General features: G+C 48.3%; 1 protein-coding gene across 1 annotated transcript; it reads left to right on the top strand.

Moving 5' to 3' along the window:
- Positions 1-9,558: 9,558 nt before the first annotated feature.
- Positions 9,559-18,993, top strand: LOC311606231 (required for drug-induced death protein 1). The gene is made up of 2 exons (XM_084797362.1): positions 9,559-9,948; positions 16,463-18,993. Exons 1-2 carry the CDS (start codon positions 9,643-9,645, stop codon positions 16,580-16,582), a joined length of 426 nt encoding a protein of 141 aa, XP_084653488.1. The 5' UTR covers positions 9,559-9,642; the 3' UTR covers positions 16,583-18,993.
- Positions 18,994-23,397: the final 4,404 nt, after the last annotated feature.

The following is a 23,397-nucleotide window of genomic DNA, read 5'->3' on the forward strand; positions in this document are numbered from 1 at the left end:
TGTGGCACAGAAGAAAACAACATAGGGGCCACCCTTGATTTCCGTAAGTTTCTAACGTGAGAATGGGGCCAGCAAGATGGCTCAGCGGATGAAAGTGCTTCCTGCCGAGCTCAATGGGAACCTCATGTTGGGAGAATTAAGCCCCCTGCAGGTTGTCTGCCCTTCACCTGCGCATCTGGGTAGTTTTACATCTCACTCTCCGGCCTTCAGATTCTAATGATTGCGGAGAAATGCTTGACGAACTTGGCGATTCCTGGGTGGTGTGTCACCTGTGTCGATATGGTGTCTGTTCTACCTAAAGAGGCCGCTGCCCCCATACACACACACACACACACACACACACACACACACACACACACACACACACACTTTCTCTGCACAGTCTTGCAAATTTTCTCTCTATTAAATGATAGCCTTCTACTAAATAAAAAATATTTGCAAAAGTTTTTTTAAAAAATACAATAAAAATGAGTGTAGGGCGGGGGGGGGGGATGCACACCTTTAATCCTAGTGACTGGGAGGCAGAGGCAGGAAGATCTCTAAGTTGGAAGCAACTAAGGCAGCTAGTGAGACCCTGCCCCACCCCCACCCCACCCCCATGTCCCCCTCCCCCCAAAAAAAAGAAAGAAAGAAAAAGAGAAAGGAGGAAGGAGAGGAAAAGAGAAAAAAAGAGAAAGAAAGAAAGAAAAATTAGATTGGGGGTTGGTTAAGAACACTGCTCCCCGCTCTGCTGCCTGTATTTGACTTGATTTGATCTTTATCTGTCCTAGATAAAACAGCTTAGGCATAAACAACTTTAGCCACCAACCCAGGGATTAAGCTGGAATGAACAAAGGACTGTCATCTGCTCTGCCCCTGACTGATAGAACACCACCACCACCAAGGTGTCTCTTTGTCTATTTCCAGGGGAGTTAAATTGATGGGATTTTTTGGTTTGGTGGTTTTGTTTCTGTTTTTGTGTGTGTGTGTGTGTGTGTGTGTGTGTGTGTGTGTGTGTGTGTGTGTGTTTCAAGACAGGGTTTCTCTGTGTAGCCCTGGCTGTTCTGGACTCACTTTGTAGACCAGGCTGGCCTTGAACTCACAGTGATCCGCCTGCCTTTGCCTCCTGAGTGCTGGGATTAGAGGCGTGCACCACCACGCCTGGTTAAATTGATGTTTTTAATCATAAAATGCACTCTTTTTTCCTCATCCATTGCAGCTGTGTTCCATGGTCATTGTGGCAGCTGTAACGTGTGAGGAAGGCGACACGGATTTCTAGGAGTGGCACAGGCCAAAGGCAAGCAGGGCCACACAAATGAATGTGCCTAGGTATAAAAGTGGTTCTCTGCTGTCAGCCTCCTCCGGGGAAGCAAGAGTAAAACTGTGGGCAGAAGGCAGGTGGCCTCCACACACTACGCACTGGCCTCTCCTATGTTCTCCCACACGGCCAATGTCTCAGACATGTGTGTGTGCTTTGTCTTTACTGTGCTGCTTATAAAAATTAACTGGATTGCTTCTCTTTGCCCTAAATTCTCAGTGCATGAGCACAGGTTTGCTGATAACTGGGCAGACTTCTGCACCTAGAGAGAACTGACAACTTGGCACATCTCACTCTAGTGCAACTACACCTGCTCACTTGCCAGCTGTGCCTTTTGTGGGACTCACAAGGAACCCCCCAGGTCATAGGGCACATTATACAGAACACATAGTCCTCCCTGCCCTTTCAGAAGTGGGGTCCAGAGTCAGCATATCAGAATATTAGAAACAGGAGTCCCCTCCCTCTGGCTCTGTGGACTCCAGATGGTCCTTGAACTCAGGAGCCCTGGTGCACTGCCAAGAAGCACTGGCCTCTCGGGCCCTCTGGGGACACACCAGGAGCATCCAGAGCACCTGAGGAGGTGAGCCATGGATCTAGCCTTCCTCAGGGAAGACCAACCATCCTTTCACTCCAGACCATTTTTCTCTCCTCGTCTGTTTGCAGAGTCTAAGACTAATCTGTGTACTTTTGCTTCCGCTGTTAAGAACAAAATGGGAGCTGGGTGGTGGTGGCGGCACACGTCTTTAATCCCAGCTCTTGGGAGGCAGAGGCAGGCAAATCTCTGTGAGTTCACCAGTCTGGTCTACAGAGTGATTTCAGGACAGCCAGGGCTGCACACAGAGAAGCCCTGTCTCAAACAAACAAATGAAAAACGGGCTATAAAACTTGAGCTGCTGTGTCTCTTTAGCCAATTCTTTTAAAAAAGGATCCTGTTTGTCCAAGGATCAAACTGTGGGAAGAAATATAAAGAGACTGAGGAAAGATGAGGTTTTCTGTTCTCAGGGTATTTTGACAGAGGCCTGAGACACCACCGTTTCATCCAAAACCTGTCTCAGAGAAAGTGGATTCAAGGATGATGTAAACAGATTGGGCCAAAGTCTTGGTCACTAGAGTCTTAACCATGGTTCCAAAATTCCAATTTACAACACTGCTGCCTCTTTCTGGTATCTTCAACCACCACCCAACAGATTTCACTCTTGTGACCCCAATTTCCACAAGGCTTGTTCCATCCAACTGCGTCCAGGTAACAACTCATCCGTCAATTAAAGAGTGTGCTCTGTGGGAAGGGCCCTGCTGGAACAGCAGCCGAGGAGAGTCTGTAGCCTGAGGTGGGAAGAAAGACAAGGACTGTTAAGAGAACCGGAGAAAGGGAAGCAGTCCCTCAGAGGCCTTGAGTCTGCTTAAAGCCCGGCACCATCAGAGAAGCCTAATGAACAACTGTTTAGGCCCCCTCTCCTTCCGTAGCTGTCAACCTGCTTTTCTAGGAACCTTGGCAGAAATCTCTCGCTCTGGATTTATTCAATATTTATACAGTATCCTGCCTGCATGTATGCCTATATGCCAGAAGAGGGCACCAGATCCCATCATAGATGGAATTGAACTCAGGACCCCAGGAAGAACAACCTCTGAGCCATTGCTCCAGCCCCTAGACAAGGTCTCTCAGTGGGACCTGGGACTTACCGTTCAGCTAGGGTGGGTGATCAGCCAGCTCCAGGTGTTTACTTGTCTCCACTGGCCCTGCTATGGGATTAAATAAATAAATAAGTAAATAAGTAAATGTATAAGTGCATTCCACTATGCCCAGCTGTTTTTGTTTTGTTTTGTTTTCTGTTTTTGTTTTTTGTTGTTGTTGTTTTCTGTTTTGGGTTTTTGTTTTTGTTTTTTGAGACAGGGTTTCTCTGTGTAGCCTTGGCTGTCCTCAACTTGCTTTGTAGACCAGGCTGGCCTGGAACTCACAGTGATCCACCTGCCTCTGCTTCCTGAGTGCTCGGATTAAGGGCATGTGCCACCATGCCCGGCTTAGTCCAGCTATTTTCATGGGAACTGAACCAAGGTCCTAATGCCTGGCAGGCAAACACTCTACCAACTGAGGCTCTCCCAGCCCCTGTGGCACGTTTTCTTCAGAATACTGTGATGAACTGTCAGTTTTCATTAGCAGAATTTGGCTTCACTTTTTGTAGTTATATTTTAATCATGATTTATCTAAAAGACCCTTTAATTGGCAACTATGACACCCTCATCATACATACACATAATAATAATTAATAATGAATGTTAAAGTAATTTTATAACAAATTTAAATTAGTAATGTTTTTGGGTTTTGGTTTTGTTGTTGTTGTTGTTGTTGTTTTGTTTTGTTTTGTTTTTCTGAGACAGGTTCTGTGTAACTCTGTAGACCAGACTGGCCTCAAACTCAGAGATCCACCTGCCTCAGCCTCCAAAGTGCGAGTGTGTGTGTGTGTGTGTGTGTGTGTGTGTGTGTGTGTGTGTGTGCCCCTTCAGTTGCAGTCTTTGCTAAATTAAATCCATTATCTTGTGCCTTCTATGGTTTATAGCCTTCTTTTATCAGCTCCATAGATGTATTTCTTCTTGACTCTATCCTATAAAAATAAAAAAACAAACAATGTAGTTTCAAGTCTCTATTATCTTTCTCCTTCAAAATCTACACCTTTCTTACAAAAGAGATTAGAACATAAAGTCTTTACATGTCTATAAATAGAAAATTGTTCCTAACTCTTTCTTTGTAAGTCTTTACATGTCTATAAATAGAAAATTGTTCCTAACTCTTTCTTTGTAAGCTATTTCAAGTAAGCAGCTATTGTTAAGTCTCTGAGGTCTCCCATATCCTTTCTGGTTCAGGCATAAATGGTACATCCCATGAATCTTACCTGCTCACTGCCCTGGCTCCTTTGAAGGACGGTTTCCATATTAGTAATGAAGAGAGATTGCCAGGGTGGTGGGCATTGTGAGTTGCCCTAAGTGTCCTTGTTGCCTGTCTAACGTGAGAGGCCAAGAGGGGTGGGCGGCATGTACCAGTCCCCTTGAGCAGGTTAACGTCAGTAGGCCTGGAGTTCTCCTCAGATGCGGAAGGCAGCGCAGACAGCAGCCGTACTTCTGCTAGCACGTATGTCTCTCAGGCTCTTCCATGCTGCAACATCAACGGCCTCTGGTCTTCAGTGTCAAGGATACCAAGGCAGGGCAGACGTGCCTAGGTTTTGCCAGTGTTGGCCCAAGGTGATCACGAACTCAACCTCACTCCCTCCAGGTTCATGTACAAAAGCCAGAACCCTCAGTCCCTAAGAATGTAATTATGTTCAAAGGCAGGAACTGCTTTTACAGAGAGGTAGTTAAGAGCAGACAGAGCACCAGGCCAGGGCCCAGATGCAACCAAGTGAGGGCCCCTGTAAGAGGAAGAGACATCACGGCAGGCCACATGTGGACACAGAAAGCCACCAGCCATCTGCAAGCCAAGGGCAAGAGGCATGAGGGAACCCAAACCTGCTGACACTGGCAGAAACTGGCAGTTCGGTTCCTTCTCTGGGCAGGAACGCCAGAGGGAATCCTGGCTTCTTTTTTGGCTTTTCGAGACGGAGTTTCTCTGTGTAGTCTTGACTGTCCTGGACTCCCTTTGTAGACCAGGCTGGCCTTGAACTCACAGCGATCTGCTTGCCTCTGCCTTCCAAGTGCTGTGATTAAAGGTGTTCGCCACCACCCATCCGGCGAGTCCTGGTTTCTTATCTCCTAATCAACTGGCCTGCTTGGAAGCTAAGGGAGGGTGGGACCGAACTCCAGTCCAGACACTAATCTGTTCTGGTAAATGGCATTGGACATGGACTCTGGATTTTCCTGGTGGCCATGAGTTAGTTTCCATTCCTCAGTTTCATCCCATTTCCTAAATGTTAGGGTTACAGTATCCTTGGCTGAGGCTCAGTGAGCCTCGTGAAGGAAAAGCTATCTCCTCTCTCCTCCTGACAAAAGAATGGAGCCTACCTCTGGCCTTGGGTGGACAGCTACCATTCCAGGCTACCCAAAATGTAAGAGTTAATCCTCTGGCCAGGGGGACAGTCCTTCAATATAGCCGCCTTACTTTTGGGGATGGTAGGCCATATGGCCAATGTTAAGCCATCTTGTCAGAGCCTAGGTTCCTATTTCTCCAGCAGTCTGTCATTTGCCAGACACTAGATGACCCTGTCGTGGTTTGGCAGTTAGACTAAAGATAAGATTTAGACGGAGGCACCCTGTTGTAGTTTAGCAGTTAGATTAGATAAAGATAGCAAAATATTTGGTGTGGCAAAACATTGTGACCTGTTTGGAATTCCTCGCATGTTGAGATAGCCTGCAGCTGGGTTGCCATAGCAATACGCTTCCTTGCCCCCCCTGCCCCCTCCCCCCTCCCCCATCTTATAAAACCTTATACCTGAACAATAAAGTTTGAGAGCTTGATCAAAGACTTGCTCTGAGAGCTTGATCAAAGACTTGCTCTTCTTCTTCGTGTCTTGTGTTCTGTCCCTATACAGGAGAATTCTTCTCCCGAGCATTAGTCGAACCCCAGCAGACCAGGTCACCTTACTACCGAGCTGGGAAGAATAATTTTCCCTTAGTCAAACAATACACTTTCTTCCCCTTAAACCTCACCCTCTGTAAAAGTCTCTGTGAGCTTCCCTGTGGCTCTGTGAGGTCTCCCTGCCCTTCTGTGTTCTTTTCTTCTTTGTATCTTTATTTTATAGGCTGGCGAGAACCTAATTCTTTGGTACTTTGGGTTTTTTTTTTACATATACATTCATATTTTTTTACACGTGCATACAATAAACTACCTATAGCAAGAAGAACCATGAAACAATCAGGAATTATATAAATGTTACATTCTTAATGTTTTGGCTATTTGTATTTGCCAGCCTTGAAGAAAACATCTTTCCTCTCTTGATGCATCTAAAATGCTGACTGTAAATCAATATCTATCATATCTCATCATTATCAACTTCTTAAAACACCTCTCTAGACCTAAAAACATCTTAACCCCTAAGCTTAATGGTAAAACTCAACTATCTGGTCTTCAACCAGAGACTTGAGAAGGAATAAAATTAATTACCTGAATAGATAGGAAGTGCAGATAAGCAGCTTCCCAAATGAGAAGATGACAGAGACAGTTTGCTACCTGAACAGTCACCCAAAACTTTCTATAACATTGAAGCATCATCTTCAGCCTTCTGGCCTAATATATCTGACAGACACATTTGTGAGGCAGGAACTATTAAGGACTTGCTTACCATTCCTTGGCAGAGTTTGGCTGTCAACTCTGCCTGCATCCAAGCTTGTCCTTTTTTAGGCAGAGTTCTGTTTGTGGTAGAAATGAGGACATTTTTCCCCAAGCAGCTTGTTTGCCACATTTGAAGCCATCTCCATAAGGAGGTTCTTTGATGCTCATCATCCTTTTTGAGGTAGGCTGGGTATTGCCAGGAGTTAACCTGTCTCGTCAATGAATCCAGAGTACAAATCCTGGCTGTTGGCATTGTCCTACATGATGTCATATGTATGATCCAGAGACCAGCTTTCCTGTCTCCATAAGGATGCTTCCCTTCCCAGTGTAGATCAGGCTGGCCTCCAACTCACAGATCCACCTGCCTGCCTCTGCATCTCCAGTGCTGTGAATTAAAGGTGTGTGCCACCAAACCTATAATGATTAAAGTATTTTTTTTCTTCCCAAAAATCTTAACCCAGCTAGGTGTGGTGGTTTATGTCTTTAATCCCAGCACTGAGGAGGCCAGAGGTGAGTTGATCCATCTCTGTGAATCTATCTCTGTATTACAGGCCAGTCTGGTCTACATAGTAAATTCTAGGACAATCAGAGCTACATAATGAGACCCTGTCTCAAAACAAAAACAAAAACAAAAAGCAAAAACAGCTAGGCATGGTGGCACATGCTTTTAATCCCAGCACTCGAGAGACAAAGGCAGGTAGATCGCTGTATGTTTAAAGCCAGCCTGGTCTACAAAGTAAGTTCCAGGACAGCCAGCGCTAAAAGGTACACAGAGAAACCTTGCCTCGAACAAACAAACAAACAAACAAACAACAAACATAAACAAAGCTGGACATGGTGGCACAGGCCTTTAAAATCAGGGGCAGACAGATCTCTGAGTTTGACCCCCAGCCTGGTCTACAGAGTGGGTTCCAGGACACTGGGGATACACAGGGAAACTGTCATTAAAGACAAAAAGGAAAACAAAACTAAACAACAACAACAAACCTACTGCATTTATTTTTGTTTGTTTGTTTACTATTTTTGTTTTTCTAGACATATAAGTGGACAGCACTCAGTAGCTATGGAGGATGTACAAACAGAAGATGAAATGAAAAAAATATAAAAGTCTTAAGTATTTCTGGGAAGCCATCTCCACTGGAGGCAGTTACAAGTTTCCACCAGAAAAAAAGTAATTTTTGACAAAAATGCTGCTGATGGCGGTGGTGGTTATGATTTTGATGAAGAGGAAGCAAGCAGAAGGGAAAGCTCGTAAAGAAATCTATATGAGATACTCCAGCAAAAGATATACAGAAACCAAACAGAATGGAAAGGACGTCAAAACCATCAACACACAATCAAAAGGTCTTAAAAAAAACTCCTAAGACACCAAAAGGACCTAGTTCTATAGAAGATATTAAGGCAAACATGCAAACACATTCAGACAAGGGAGTTTCTCTTCCCAAAGTGGAAGCCACACTCACTGTGTGAAGAATTGCTTCCAGGTAACAGAGCAGAAGGAGGCTATTGGAGACCTCCGGCTGTGGAGGAAGTCTGTTTAAGAAAATGGTTTGAACAGTCTAAAATTGGGGGCTGGAGAGATGGCTCAGTGGTTAACATATACTGTTCTCCAGAGGACCAAGGCAGATGCCTAGCAACCACATCAGGTGTTTGTAACTAACTCTTGCTCCAGGCCAGAGCCTCGGCGCACACTTGCAAGTCAGGTTTTTGTTTTGTTTTGTTTTTTTTAATCTTTTATTTTGGGGGGTTTTGTTTTGTTTTGTTTTTCAATACAGGATTTCTCTTTGTAGCCTTGACTGTCCTGGACTCTCTTTGTAGACCAGGCTGGCCTTGAACTCACAGCGATCCTCCAGCCTTGCCTCCCAAGTGCTGGGATTAAAGGTGTGTGCCACCACCCCCCGGCTCTAATAATAAGCTTTTAAAAACAAAGCACTGTCATGCCTCTAAAATGTTAAAGAAGCTATTTAATGTAAGCAACAAAGAAAACAGTCTCATTTCTGTAGCAGTTGGTTCCTAGCTGTCCTTCCCATAATGCAAAGTGTGAACTTTCCCCACTGTGTTTGATCGATGTTTTTGCAGCTTCTCCTGCCAAGAATGTGCTGTCTAAACGCCTCTTCAGCTTTCAAGGCTGGACTGCACCCTTTGCTTCGTTGTAAGAATGTATGGAATGTTATGATAGGGACCTAGAAATCCTGACGGTCAGTCATGAAAACGTTGGGAAGACGGAAATGCACGTGTGAAATAAACCTAGTATTTTACTTTTTGTTTGTGTTTGTTTTTCGAGACAGATTCTCTGTGTAGCCTTGGCTATCCTGCAGCTCGCTCTGTAGACCAGGCTGGCCTCAGATCCGCCTGCCTCTGCCTCTCAGGTGTGTGCCACAGCCCAGCTTTTAGCGTTCTTTTAAAACTGCATTTCATGTGTTTGAGTCAGGCCATCGTGTAGCTCAGGCTGGCCTCAAACTCACTATAGCCAAGAATTACTTTGAAGCCCTAATCCTGCTTCCACCCTGTGCCACCTTGCTGAGGGTATGTGGCTCTGTGGACAGAGCCCAGGACGTCGTGAATACTGAGCGAGCGTTCTCCCAACTGAGCTACATCCCAAGCCCCAAATATCATATTTTCAGTACTATTTCACCACATCCTCGCCAGCACTGAGTCATCAACACGATCAATACCAATCGCTGCCAATTTTTTGTTTGTTTTGTAGCCCTGGCTGTCCTGGAACATGCTCCGTAGATCAGGATAGCCTTGAACTAAGTGATCCATCTGCTTCTGCTGGGATTAAAGGCGGGTGCCATCACACCCAGCCAATTCTACCTGTTGTTTGGAGTCTGTTTGTGTTTCCAATACAGCCGAACATGCCTTGCCCTGGGCTCTCGGACTTCTGGGTCAGGGGTTCTCTGGCAAGCCTAGCTAACACGCTCAGGGCTCAGCGGCCGAAATCCTGGGCCCCACCGCGAGGGTGCGCTGCGACCTCTGGTCCCAGGCGCGCACCAGGCCCGGGCGGTCCGCGGGGGCAGTAGTGGGGCGGAGTACGGAGCAAAGGTTGCCTCTTAGCCCAGAGCCTTCTCTGCAACTCGGCGGCATCATGACGGTTGGAGCCCGTCTCCGAAGCAAGGCGGCCAGCAGCTTCGCGCGCCGAGGGCCCCTGGGGCGATCGCGCTGCGCCGGCGACGAGGAGACCGATGCCATCGTAGAGCATCTGGAGGGCGAGGACGAGGACCCGGCGAGCCAGGGCTGTGAGCGCGAGGAGGACGGGCGGCGTGCGGGGATCCCGAGCGCGCGCAGGGTGCACCTGGCTGTGCTGCCTGAGCGCTACGAGCCCCTGGAGGAGCCCGGGCCAGGCGCCAAGCCCAAGAAGAAGTACCGACGAAAACTGAAGAAGTACGGCAAGGTAGGTTCCCACGACCCGGCCGCCCTGGTCGAGACGGAACCCGGAGTTGCACTGGGTGGAGAGTTTTGCCCGCGTCCCCTGCATCAGGGACAGTGACTTGGAGGGTAGCGCTGAGCGCGCAAGGCTTAGGTAGGCAGGCCTCTGTTCCCAGTTGTAGCTGCTGGGATTGGTGAAGCTATGGTAAGGTTAGGGTGGGTGGCTTGGAGCCGCGTGACCAGTGGAAGTTGCAGTACAGGTCTACTACCCTCTCCCGGCCGCCCCGCCACGTGAGAACGTTAGCTTTCCGGCTCCCTCACCCAGCACATACCTAGCACCTGTGGATTCTCCCTCTCCCCTCTAATCAACTATCTCTGCACTCAGGAATTCAGACGATCTGCCTGCCTTTTGCTTTAATGGGAGGAGACGTGAGAGAGCAAGAGAAAAGATGGATGGGGACTTTCAGGGTAAATAGTTCTGGTTTCTAGTGCCCCTGCCTGAGGGTGGAGTAGGATTGCCCTCTTGGCCTGGACAAGGCTAGGGAGAGTGGAGAGTGGCGGGGAATCACAAAAGTTACTGATTGTGTCCTGGCCAAAGTCCTCCGGGCCTCGTCTAATTTATTGTCCGTTTATCATATCAGTAGCCTTTGATGAGTGACCTTTATGATACGGAGGCATTCGGTACCTTGCCTGTTTAGTTTATCATACTGAATAATATGGCCGCGCGCCCTCACAAGCAGGCGGTGGTGACATACATTGTTGAAGAGAGACTTTTGAGGGAAGGAAGTCGTCTGAAAGTGAATTGATGACACTGGTTCCTTAGTTGGAGGCTGGCATTTGGAGAGGTTTTGAGGGTGGCCACTCTGTGCCAGGCATTGTGTATACACTGTAAGTGCAAAAACGAATCCTAACAGCTGGTGGGAGAGCCCACAGATCACCAGGGAGAAGTGGCAGAGCTGAGAATTTAGCAATCACTCATCTCACAGTGAGGCTAGTAAAATCTCAGATGCCTTCAAATCACCCTGACATGGACCCTGGGCAGAAGAAGAAAAGATAAGGCTTTAACATGAAGCCAACACAAGGAAACCCACATCTGTAATCCTAGGCACTCTGGATGTCAGAACAGGATGATTGACAGTACAGGGCTAGCCTGGGCTATATGACAAGATCTTATCAACAAAGAGGTACCAGGCCCCACTTATTAGGATGGCTATTCTTAAAAAAGACAAAGTCAGCCAGGTAGTGGTGGTGCACACCTTTAATCCTAGCACTGGGGAGGCAGAGGCGGGCTGATCTCTGAGTTTGAGGCCAGCCTGGTCTACAGAGAGTTCCAGGACAGCCAGAGCTATGCAGAAAAATCCTGTCTCAAAAGCAAACAAAAATTTAGAAAAATAGTTCAAAGTAATTTTTGGTTACTCTAGAGAGTTCCTAGCTTTAAAAACAAAAAACCAGAAAACTGGAAACAGCTACTCAAACAATTTTTTTATTTCAAATTTTCATGTGTATGACTGTTTTTCCTTCATAAATGTTTGTGGGGCAAATAATTTCACACACAAGTTCACAGAAATATCACTTACCAATGGCCAAAAGATAAAAACAATCCAAGTACTTAAGAGTGGATGAACAAAATGTGGGCTAGACACTGGACTATTATTCAATAGCTATAAGAAGAAACAAAGCACAAATCAGCTGCCACGTGGCTCAACATGATGTTAAGAAAACCAGACCCACAGGTTACATATCTCCATGGTTTTCTTCATATGAAATGTCCAGATAGGGATGTCCAGACAGAACATAGATGTTGATTTTTAGAGACTGGGCAGAGGCATAGAGATACCTGCTGTGTATGTGTGGCTTTCCTTCTGAGATGAGAATGTTCTAGAAGTGGACAGAACCTTATAATGTTACATGTTATAAAGGCATTCAGTGCCACTAACATTTTCACTTTGTAAAATCATTTATTATGTACATGTGTTTTTGCCTTCATGTATGTCTGTGCCACTTGCCTCATGCCCACAGAGGCCAGAAGAGAGCATCGATTCCCCCGGAACTGGAGATACATATGGTTGTGAGCCACATTGTGGGTGCTGGGAACTGAAACCAGGCCTTCTAGAAGAGTAGACAAAGCTCTTAACTGCTGAGCCATCTCTCCAGACCCAACTTTTTCACTTTAAACTGGTTGGTTTTATATTACATGAATCTGTGAGTGTGTATGAGAGAGAGAGAGACAGACAGACAGACAGACAGACAGACAGACAGTGACAAGGAAAAGGGTTTGGTTTTTCGACCAGAACAAAGAGAGAAGAAACACACTAGCTCAGTGGACCCAAAAAGTCCAAATAAGATTATAGCCCTAAGCGAAGGGTCAAAAGAGTCATCTTGGCTTCCACTTTCTCAGGCCAGCTGAGAGGGTACCAGGCTCCAACAAGAAGGAAGAAAACCAAGGAGCCCCCCTTTTCTGCAAAGCCACAAGAACAGCCACGGCTCCTGCAGAGAACGGGAGGTGATCTGTCCTAGCCTCAGGTGCCAGGCCAGAAGCTTTCTTTTAAAAATGAATAGCTCCAATTATTGGTTATTACGAAATGTGTTTTCTTTTAGTTCCCATTCCTGTTAACTTCTCAGATCCTTCACACGAGCCCCTTCCTGCTTCTATTTAAGGAAAGCTGTTGGCCTTTGTGAGACATGAAAGAGCAGGCTCAGTCCCCTGCTGCCCACCCACCTCCACCCGTGTGGTCCCATCCAGGGGCCAACCCTCCACTGTGCTGGGCCAGCCTTCGGGAAGCCTTTGTGCCTGGACCTCTTGTAGAGACCAATGTTCCCAGTTGACTTTAAAGGAATAATTGCATTCCTACGGTGCACTTATTACCATTAAAGGGCACTGGGGCAGGGAAGGAATTGGCTGGCAGTGTTCCGCCAGGAGGTGGATATCTGTTCCCTTTGTTATGTCCAGTGCTGAGTCCCCTCGGCAACCTTGGGAAGCTGGGTTGGAAGTGAAGGAAGCTGAAATTGAAGAGTCAGACAGCGGAAGCGCTGGGAGGGAGGCCGGCCTGGCCTTCTCCTCTACATATCTGTGGTGGGCGAGAAGTACGGAGCATCCATGCCTCAGAACTCAGCTGAAAATAACAGGCCGCCCTTGCAGGCGCTCTTGAGAGGCTTGTGGAAAAGTGTGGTAAGAAAAAGAGTTAAGTTGTGTTAATCTGGGAGCTGGGAAAGGGTCAGCGGGTAAAATAGGAAGTGTCAGGTAAGCCAGTGGCACACACCTTTAATCTGAGCACTCAGGAGGCAGAGGCAGGAGGATTGCTATGAGTTCGAGGACAGCCTGATCTACAAAGTGAGTCCAGGACAACCAAGGCTACACAGAGAAACCCTGTCTCAGAAAAAAACAAAAGAAAGTATCAGGTAACTCAGATGCGGTATTGCAGGCTTGTGACCCCAGCACTCTGGAAACTGAGATAGGAAGGTCAGGAATTCTTGGCTATACAGTGACTGGGACCCTGTCACAAACAAACATAAAACAACAGCAGCAACAACAACAAAAATGACACACACAAAAAGAAAAGTAGAAGAATTGTCCTCATGTTTGAAGTAGGGGCCAAGAGGCAGCCTACCAGATCTGAGAGCTACATGGCTGTCCAATGGCCTATGACCTTGGGTTTGCCTTCTCCTCACTGCCTCCACTGTATCTCTGTACCATCTGATAATAATGAGGGCTGAGTGGCGGTGGTGCACACCTTTAATTCCAGCATCCAGGAGGCGGCAGCAGGCAGATCTCTGAGTTCAAGGCCAACCTGATCTACAGGGTGAGTTCCCAGAACCACCGGGCCTACACAGGAAGACGCTGTCTCCAAAAGCAAACAAACAAGAGGACTGGGCTGGGGAAAGGATGTATCAAGTAAGAATGAGAATCCAAATTTCAGCCCCAGAACCAGTAAAAAGCTTGGCACAGTGGCACATACTTAACCCCAGTGCTGGGTAGGTAGAGACAAGAGGGCAGCCAGTGTAGTAGAACCTGTGAATTCAGAGTGGGAGATTTGGTCTCCAAATAATTAAGGTGGAGAGTAATTTAGGAAGCCAGCTATGGGGCTGCAGCCCTTTGAAGGGTGAATTCTTATTCATTCAAATCTACAGCTGACCACCCACCTCAGGCTGGCTGCCTGAGGGCAACTCAACAGTAGACTTGACTTTGTGATCAATGATATCAGTGGAGAGATGCCTTCTAAATCGGAGGGACATGGAGTCCGCAGCAGCACTGGGGGTTGGCTGAGCTAACATCATCAGCCTGCTCTTTTCTGACTCTTGGGAGCTCCAGAGGCCATCTTCCCCCCTTTCAAAGCCAGTAGTGTACATCATGACAGTATATTACATGCCAGCTCAGCTACTGAGTGAGATCCTTCCTCGAAATAAGAAATAAAGCTTCACTGAGAAATAAGAAACATCTCAGCTGGTGTATTGCCACCACAAGTTGGAATTCACTCCTGGCTGTGAGCACAAGGTCATTACACAGAGAAGTGTAACACGGCGTGAAGGCCTTGGGCCCTGAAGTTATATTTCTCTGGGGAGGACTCAGCTCTGCCCCACAAAGGCTGTATGGTCTCAAAGACATGAAACTTCTCTGTGCTTTCTTCTTGCTGATCCCTTAAGCCAAGGGCCATCAAGGACATGTCAGTTACCTGAGTCAGATCCAGCTTTGCTCCATGCAAGGAAAGAACTGTTGAGTACCAAGTACATGGACACCCCAAATAGAAAGCTGAATGCATGAATCTGATCTGCCGAGTTGCTAGCATCTAAGGAACGTTCAGAGCCTGGGGGGTTCTAGGCAGAGAGCGGAAGAGGGCCCAAGACGGAGGGACAGAGGCCTCAGTGGTTCAAACTCAGTAAGAAGATAAAATGAACAGAGAGCATTTAGGGGAAGTGCCCTGCGGGGTGGGGGAGTGCCCTGCGGGGTGGGGGAGGGCCAGGAGAAGAGGGGCCTACATGATCACAGAGAGATGGGTCCGCTGAGAGCTCAGGGAGAGAGAAGATAGAACCCTCCACGGGTCAGGCAACATGGAGGTTGTAGGCATCCTTGACCAGGCAGTCCCAGGACGGGCGTGGGCAGCAGTCAGTATGAGAAGGAAGAAGTGTGGCGTGGGGCCAGTGTCACAGGCGTTTTCATTTTTCACTTGGAGAGCAGAGACACCGGGTAGGGAGGAAGAGGCAAGGTGTGACCCCTGGCATAAGCTAAGGAGAAGGGACTGACAGAGAGGAAGAGAAAGATGCTGCTGGAGAAGAGAAACTAAGGAATGCTGGGAAAGAACGGAGAGCAAGAGTAAGAGTGGAGGGGACTTGAAAAACAGGGCGGGTTCTCCGTGCTTACACTGGCAGGGTGGGAGAAACCAGGAGCCAGGGTGCTGAACTTGGAGACGGTGAGGGGTGACCAGCGAATCCCGTGACTCAGGCAGTGAAAGACATCGTCTTCGCTAGTGCTTAGAGATGTGTGGGGTCGGGAAAGGAAAGGTCGGGGCTCTATCGGAAAGTGAGAGGTCAGCTCACCTGGGCAGATGGGCCGGCTCTACAGCCAGCGGTGGGTGTCGTTGTGAGTCTTGTGACAGCGCGACTAGGCTGTGTATTTTGTAGTCAGAGAAATCACAGGGCTGAAAACCTAGGGGTGTGAGAGACCAGCTACACAAAGGCCAAAGTCACCAAGAATGACGACAGAATTTGGAGGTGGCAAGAGGATTTACCAGGGACCACGGTGCAGTTAGAAGTTAGCCATTAGTGGTCTCAAAGTTTTGACACAATTCCATTTGCGTTCCTGGGATGCACCCTCTTCTGCCACCACCGTCACCAAGGAGGAGCAAGAAGGCGGCATCCAAAAAGCACTGCCTGGTCCTGACCCTTAACAAATGTCAGATTGTTCTAAGGCTAGCACTTGGACAGTGGCGAAAACTTCCGGGTCACAAATGTGGGTCAGACCAAAGGAGGGACTAAGAGCATAGCAAGGACCTGCTGGGCTGTCTGACAAGATGCCTGAAGAAAAATTTGGCCCTGCCTGTGGCGGCCCTGACACTTTCAGCTGGGGAAGTGGGGTGAGTCTCAGTTTAAGACAACAAAGGCATTTAGTTCTAGAACTGGCAGCTTTCATGCTGTTTTTAATAAGGCTTGCGAATTTTCTGGAAATGTACTGTGCGTGCACACACTGTGTAAGGAGAATGCCTGTTGTGAACAGGACTGGGGACCTGGAACACTACAGATGTGAAGACAGCACGGGGCCTTCATAGTTTTTTGTTTTAGTTTTGTTTTCTTTCAAGACAGGGTTTCTCTGTGTAGCCCTGGCTGTCCTGGGCTCACTTGTAGACCAGACTGGCCTTGAATTCACAGCGATGCTCCTGCCTCCCAAGTGCCGGGATAAAGGCATGCGCCACCACACCCAGCTAGGGGCCTCGGTAGTTTGCTGGATACATGATGGCAAGCGATTCTCTGTGCATGTTATAGTGACCTGTGAAAGAATCAACAGGTTGCCTCACCTAATTTTGTTTTTTTTCTCTTCCTAAAAATAGAATTTCGGCAAGGCCATCAGCAAAGGATGCCGGTACATTGTCATTGGCCTGCAAGGATTTGCTGCAGCTTACTCCGCCCCATTTGGAGTGGCCACCAGCGTGGTATCCTTCGTGCGCTAATCAGAGAGCTGCAGGGGCAGACGGCGGCATCAGAGTGCTTCTGCCCTGGGGACAGTGTGTGAACCCAGCACTTATACTGGGACTCACAGGAACTCGGAAGAGGGACGCTGCTTCGTGCTACACTGCTGAACTGGTTGAGTGTTAGCCAGGAGCTATCCTTGCCATTTTTGGACATGAGTGGATCCAGGGGTCAGTCCTGCAGAGAATTAGGCCAAGGTCAGGTTGGGGTTAGGGTTAGTTTGCTGCCTGTGCTGGTTGGAGCCTTCCTGGGGTACATGCAGGCGGGCCCACGGCAGGTCTGGGGTCTAAGCCACGTGAGTAGTGAGTGGGTGATTTTGAGGATGCAGGTCTCTAATGAAATGGTTGCTGGGGCAGACGGGCACTAGCTTTGGCCTACCATGGGGCTCTCACTGAGTACAGCGAGGGAGCTGTTTGTTTCTGAAGTCTTTCTCTCTGCCCCATCTCTTTTCCCAACTAAGCCTGGCGTCGGGAGTTTAATTACAGGTTGGAGAAGAAAGAAAGAAGGAAGGAAACCATCTTTAAAGACCACGGTGCTTTGAAACCCGTGTTCACAGCTGTGTGGGAACTGTTGAACGCAGATCAAAGTGTGTCGTTTTCACACACATTAAGTGTGCGGCAGGCAGTGAGGGGGGGAGGGGGGAGCAAGTTCAGAAGCTGGAAGACTGCAACAGGTTCTTCCAAAGCCCGAACCTGGGCCAGCATGGACAGAGCCAGCTGCTGTGTTTGGAGCTGGAGGACACCCTGCAGATAGATGTGGCTGGCTCAGCAGTTCACATTGGCAGGTGCCTAACTCCCCCATTTGGTTGAGGGAGGGAGGGAGGGAGGGAGGGAGAGAGAGAGAGAGAGAGAGAGAGAGAGAGAGAGAGAGAGAGAGAGAGAATATTGACATGTATATTTAGAGGAGGGAGAGAGGGAGATACAGACAGACAGACAGACAGAGGGAATTGACATGTATATTCAGAGGAGGAATGAGTACGTAAGAGGTATGAGGAAGAAAAAGCCTAAAATGACATTGGAGAAGCAATGGAAGTTGGGAGCTAGGGACCCATGGGTGTGATGTAGATTTTCTTGGGGGTGGGGCAGGGCATGGGCTAGACTGGTTGTACGTGGGGCCAGAGGAAGCTGGGGCGCCATGGGCACCATGGTGGGTTGAGTTCACACCTCTTCAGCCTGCGTCTCACTTGAATTCAAAGATTAGTCTAGGCAAGAGTCCCAGTTCTGACACTCGCCGAGGGTCGTTCATAGACTACCACTGAATGCTGGGAGAGGTGGGGAAGGAACTTCCAAGGCTGAGAAGTTTGGGGGGTTGTGCTAGTGTGTGTCACAACTGTTTTAAATGTAGCTTACAAGTTCCTCTCTCCGTGACCCTTGGCCAACCCCAACAGCAGGCCAGGATTCCAACTTTGCTTCGAGACTATTCAATATCCAGAGCAGGTCAGAGGCCACTCACTCTGCAGGATCAGTGTCAGCCTGTTGGTCCCCGAGGCTCCCTGGGGCACAGGAAGAAAGTCATGATATTCATACCTCACCCAATGGGCCCAACCATCTGACACTGGTGGGTGGAGAGGATGGGAAGACAGAGAGAGGGACAGAAGAGGAACAAGTGGAAGAGATGGTGGCAGTTGCCACTTAGACTCAGTTTCCCCTCTGGAGACTCCTGTGGAAGATTCCCAGCCCTGGAGCTGGGAAATAAATGGTCTTGCTTTAGCCCCAGTAGCGCAAACTGGTTATGTGACAGAGCAATGCTTGCAGTGTAGCCGTAGGATGGGACATGGAAAGGTTAAATAGGAAAAGCCGCATGCAGTTAGCGGGACATAGGAAGAAATGGGAGGCTTGCAGGATGCCCACCCTGCCACCCTCCTGATGCCACTGAGCCCCAGGGAGCCCACAACATCCTGCCAGGTAGGGAGGAGTGTGAGCCAGGCAAGGGATGATCAGCCAAGTTGGGTTCCCTCCTTGGGAGTCTTCCTCCGCACCTCCCGAATTGGAAAGTCAACAAAGCAACGCTCTTCTGGCCCTGTGCCTCTCTCAAAGTCTGGCTAAAAATTAACTCAGAAATGGCCAAAGTCAAAAGCTCAAAGGGGGTGTCCTAGGACTCGGCCAGGTTTGCTGCAAGGTGGACTTCAGCCTCTGGAGCATGCCATGCGGTCCCGTGGGCTGCATGGGACTCTTGGTTCCGTGGGCTCAGTTTTATGGCTGGAAAACTTGGTTCATGTGCCGACTGCTGTTTTGCTTTTCTGGTTGTTCTCTGTGTCCGGCAACGGGGCCCACACCCTATTGCAACTGAGGTTAAGAGCTTAGCTTTCCCCATCACTGGCTTCCAAACCCTTCCTCTGTATCCCTCTCTTGCCTTGTGTAAATAAAGTCCCAGCGTGTAGAGTTTTCCTATGGGTCGGGACTGTGCCTTCCTTTGTTCTCTGTCCTGAGGGAAATACTGCTGCGGCTCCAGCAGGTCCTGGGAATGCCATGGTAGATCCTGGGCCATACACACACCTGCAGGGTTAAAGGCTACATTGCCCAGAGTCTCTCAAAACAGGCTCTAGGGTGAGGAGCCACAGCCTTCCATCTGTTACAAATGAAAGTTTTCCAGAACCCTTGGAGCCAGGAGTCTGCATTCCCCACAAGCTAAGAAGCCTCTAGTCTCTGCCTTGCTTGGGAAATGCCGTTGCTAATGGGCCTCCAGGGAGAGTGCTAGGCCAGCAGAGTGGGCCCTGGGTGTCAGTCACGCTGGCATGTTGGCGCACACGCCTGCTCACTGAATCCTCACAGAGAGTAGATGTTGGCTCTAGTTCCTTAACAATTAGACTTCATAGCCAGGTGTGGTGGCACACGCCTTTAATCCCAACACGGGCGACAGAGGCAGGCGGATCGCTGTGAGTTCAAGGACAGCCAAGACTACACAGAGAAACCCTGTCTCAAACAAACAGCAACAACAACCAAAAACCTAATAGACTTCATTATGAATTTCTTAAACAAAGGTATCTTCCTTACAACCACACTGTCCTAAACAGGAGGGAAAGGAGATTAAGAAGAACAAGAAGGAAACCTTCAGGTTAATTCTCAGTGGGGTATCAGTGGTGTCTCCATGGGGTCAAGCCACCCAAGATTGCTTTCACCTGGAGCCCAGTCACATTCCTTCCACAGGCAGAGGTTAAGCAGATGATAGGCAAGTGGTCCTGGGTAGCCATCAGATTATCCAGCAAGGCAAGTTCATGGGGACAAGTCCCCTACATGTTGGGGATGGGGGTAGATCTGGGACAGAGTTCTTATCATGGGAACGCTAGGGTCCATCTCCAGGGGAAAAAAATAATTCAGATCATGACTCACACCTCAAGCAAGGGGAGGTGAAGTGTGCAACCGTTGGACTTGGGTGTGGCAGCAGACATCTGTTATCCGAGCACTGCAGAGATATGCAATGAGTCTTCTGCCGCCTTGGAATGCCCCACCCCCACCCCTGCACCCCATCTCCTGCCCAGCACCTGTGTCTGGTCGGAACTACCAGATGGTATCTGTGACCAAGAAGCAGGACTAGAACTCAGGCCTTGGCTTTCAGGCATCACTGTGGCCATGAAACCTTCCATTAGGCCAGTGGCTCTCATCCCTTCCTACTGTTCTGTGACCCCTTTAAACAGTTCCTCATTTTGTGGTGACCCCCCCAACCATAAAGTTATTTTTCAAGATAGGATGTCTCTGTGTAGCCTTCCTTGGCTGTCCTGGAACTCACTCTGTACACCAGGCTGGCCTCGAACTCGCAGAGATCTGCCTGCCTCTGCCTCCCAAGCGCTGCAATTAAAAGCGTGCACCACCACACCCGGCTCATAAAACTATTTTGGTCGCTACTTCATAACTGCAATTTTGTTACTGCTATGAATCTTAATGTAATGTATGCTTGTCTTAGGCCACCCCGTGAAAGGGTCCCTTGACCCCCAAAAGGGCCTTGAAGGACAGGTTGAGAACCTCTGCATTAGGCACTTGAGCATTAGGATTTAGATTAACTTTTCTGCTTCTGCCTCTGCAGGAGAGGAGGGAACTGAGGGCCTCACAGTATCTGGAGCTCGAATAGAGCTTCCTGGTAAATGACAAAATGTAGGCGCAGGTCAGGTCTGAAGGACCTCAATATTCCTGTATTTCAGGGGCTCCATGGTTTGCCTGAAAGCCAAATGGTTCCTGAGCTTTTTCTTTCTTTCTTTCTTTTCTTTTTTTTTAAGTCTCTAGCTCCCTTAATTTTTTTTTTTTAAAGAAAAATGTGGAGAAATAAATACCAGGTTTTGTTTTTAAATTTGGAGGCAAAAATTGTTTTTGAGCCAAATCACTCGTTGCACATCTCAGCAAAAGGAAAAAAGCAGATCTGAAGCTCTCCCACAGGGCCCAGGGCCAAAACCTGGCAGGAACAGCATCCATGCAGGGTGCAGGGGGGCAGGGCAAGAGAACAAAGGCTTGTTGGCAGGGCCTCAGCCAAACCCGTGCCCCTGGGGGGCTTCAAGCTCCAACCTTCCCCTCCAGCTCCAGAGGGAGCCTGTTCTGCACCTGGAGGACTCACTTTGCTTTTTAAAACAGTGTTTCTCAGGTGATTTCCTCTTCTAAGCCTGGTAACCAGGCTCGAAATAGATGCACCCAGTTCAAAGCAGACAGAAGTCAAAGCCACGCCTGGGGTGGGGAGTTGATCAGTATTAGAGTGCTTGCCTGGTATGTGCAAGGCCTTGGGTTCTGCCCCAGGACTACGATAAGTATGCAAGTAAATAAGCAGGTAAATAGATTGTTAGTTAAATAAGTGTCAGAACCAAAGGACTGGACAGAAATTGAGTTGCAGGGCCACACTTCCCTCACTGGCTAACTCTTCAAAGCCAGGGTACTTTCCACCTGCACTTAACTATCTTCGCTCATAATTGAAATAAACAACCTGTTTTTGGTTTTGATGCTCAGAGTTGTTGTAAAGGCAGAATGTGGTGAGAGAATGTGGGGAGGTAATGGGGGGGGAGCAGGGGGGTCGGGGGGAGGAAATAAGAGGACAAGAGTGGAAGGAATCGGAAAGCAACACAAGCCAGGTTTTCATCCCGACACTTGGGAGGCTCTCTGTCAGTTTGAGGCCAGCCTGGTCAAAATAATGAGTTCCAGGACAGCCAGGTCTGCATAGAGAGAGACCCTGTCTGAAAAAAAAAGAGGTAAGAAACCACTATGTTCATGTATGAAATTACCAACTTAATTAAAAAATAATCCAGTGGTGCGATTACCCCATTTACTATTTATTTCTTTATTTTAAAAAGAAAATAACCTATTAAAGAAACATGCTTACAAATTTATCTTCTTTAACTGCTTAGTGAGGAGAAAGGGGAATATAAGTTCATTGAAAACTTTCTCCATGACTCATACTCTTTTAAATGAAATCAGAGTTGAATGTGTCTCCCAGTGTTTTTATTTAACTGAGTCTATGAACCGTTCACGGGGACCAGGAGCCCCTCTGCCATCTGCAGTTCTGTGCACAGGGATCAGAGGGGAAGAGCTAAGCTGTGCACAACCTCGAGTTCAGAAATGGGGTGCCGAGACCATGCTGGGTATTTATCGTTCAATCGTCTCCCAGTTTCATTCTCAATAATCTTATCTGGGGTTGATAGATGAGAAAAGGGAAAACTGAGATGTTAGGGAGGACCCCTTGGATGCTGCATCCAGGGGTCTTGCTCAATGTTGGTGTTGTAACAAAACGTCCAAAAAAGCAAGTCACAGGAGTCAAGGTTGGCTTTGGCTCCTGCTTTCAGAGTTCTCAGTCCATGGCTCTGAGTTTTAGGTCTGTGGCAAGGTAAAAAACATGGAAGCCCATGGCAGAGAAAAGCCACTTAGCTCAGTGGTAGCCAAAATGCTGAGAAAAGAGGCTGGGCAGGGTCAAGTTACACCCTTCCAGGCCCCTACTGATGGGTCCTCAGCATCTCCAGTAATACCGTCCAACTGTATCCACTGTGGTCCAACCCAGCCATAATGTCAGTCCTCATTGGTCCATCCTGATCAAAGTCCCCAGAGTCCACCCCTGCACTGGGAGCTGTCCCCTTTGGGAGGACACACATGCAAACAAACACCAGCAGAGGCTGCAGCCAGGACTGAGCAAGGCTCAGCTGCCTCTGGTTTGCATTTCCTCTGAGGCTCCTGGCACCCCCAGAGACGGTGAGGAAGAGAAGCCTCTTCATTTTCCTCATTTCCTGTTCTGAGACAGAGTCTCACACTAGCCAGGCTGGTCTGAAACTCACTGTGGAGGCCTCATGGGCCTCAAACTTGTGGTAATGCTCCTGCCTTCACCTCCTGGTGCCGAGATTAACAGACGTGAGCCAGCACACTCAGCTAGAGAGGAGCTTTGGAGACTGTCACTCTGCCCACAAATGGCGTGTCATGTTACTGCTGCTCAGGCAGTTAGGATGACTCCAGGAGAGACTTGACGTGCTATCCAGTCTGTCATACTCTGTCGTCTGAGAGCCTGCACATGCTCACCGGCTGATCCACCGCAGGGCACAGAGTGAGACACAAATCTAGGCCAAGGAAGGGATGCGTGACACTGACTGTTCAACTGGCTTCACTGATGCTCTGTGGCTGGTCATTTTGCTCCCTTTTTTCATCTCAGGGGTCAAATCCCCAAGTAGCCAGGGCTGCAGGTAGACACCTATGTAACAGGAAGGTGCTGGCATCCGACAAACTTGCCTTCCAATCATCTAAGCAGTGACCTACACTCTTTTAACTTCCTTGACTTTGAGGGTTTGTTTCGTCTCCGTTGCAAAGGAGAGCAAACAGTATCAACTTCCAAGGCTTACTGG

Source organism: Acomys minous (genome assembly GCF_964271855.1).
Source record: "Acomys minous genome assembly, chromosome: 1".
Taxonomy (NCBI): Eukaryota; Metazoa; Chordata; class Mammalia; order Rodentia; family Muridae; genus Acomys; species Acomys minous.

Excerpts from the sequence above, each read along its gene's own strand:
- LOC311606231 (XM_084797362.1), top strand. The coding sequence starts at position 9,643 with ATGACGGTTGGAGCCCGTCTCCGAAGCAAGGCGGCCAGCAGCTTCGCG. Across the intron at positions 9,949-16,462 it reads AACTGAAGAAGTACGGCAAG|AATTTCGGCAAGGCCATCAG; the intron begins GTAGGTTCCCAC and ends TCCTAAAAATAG.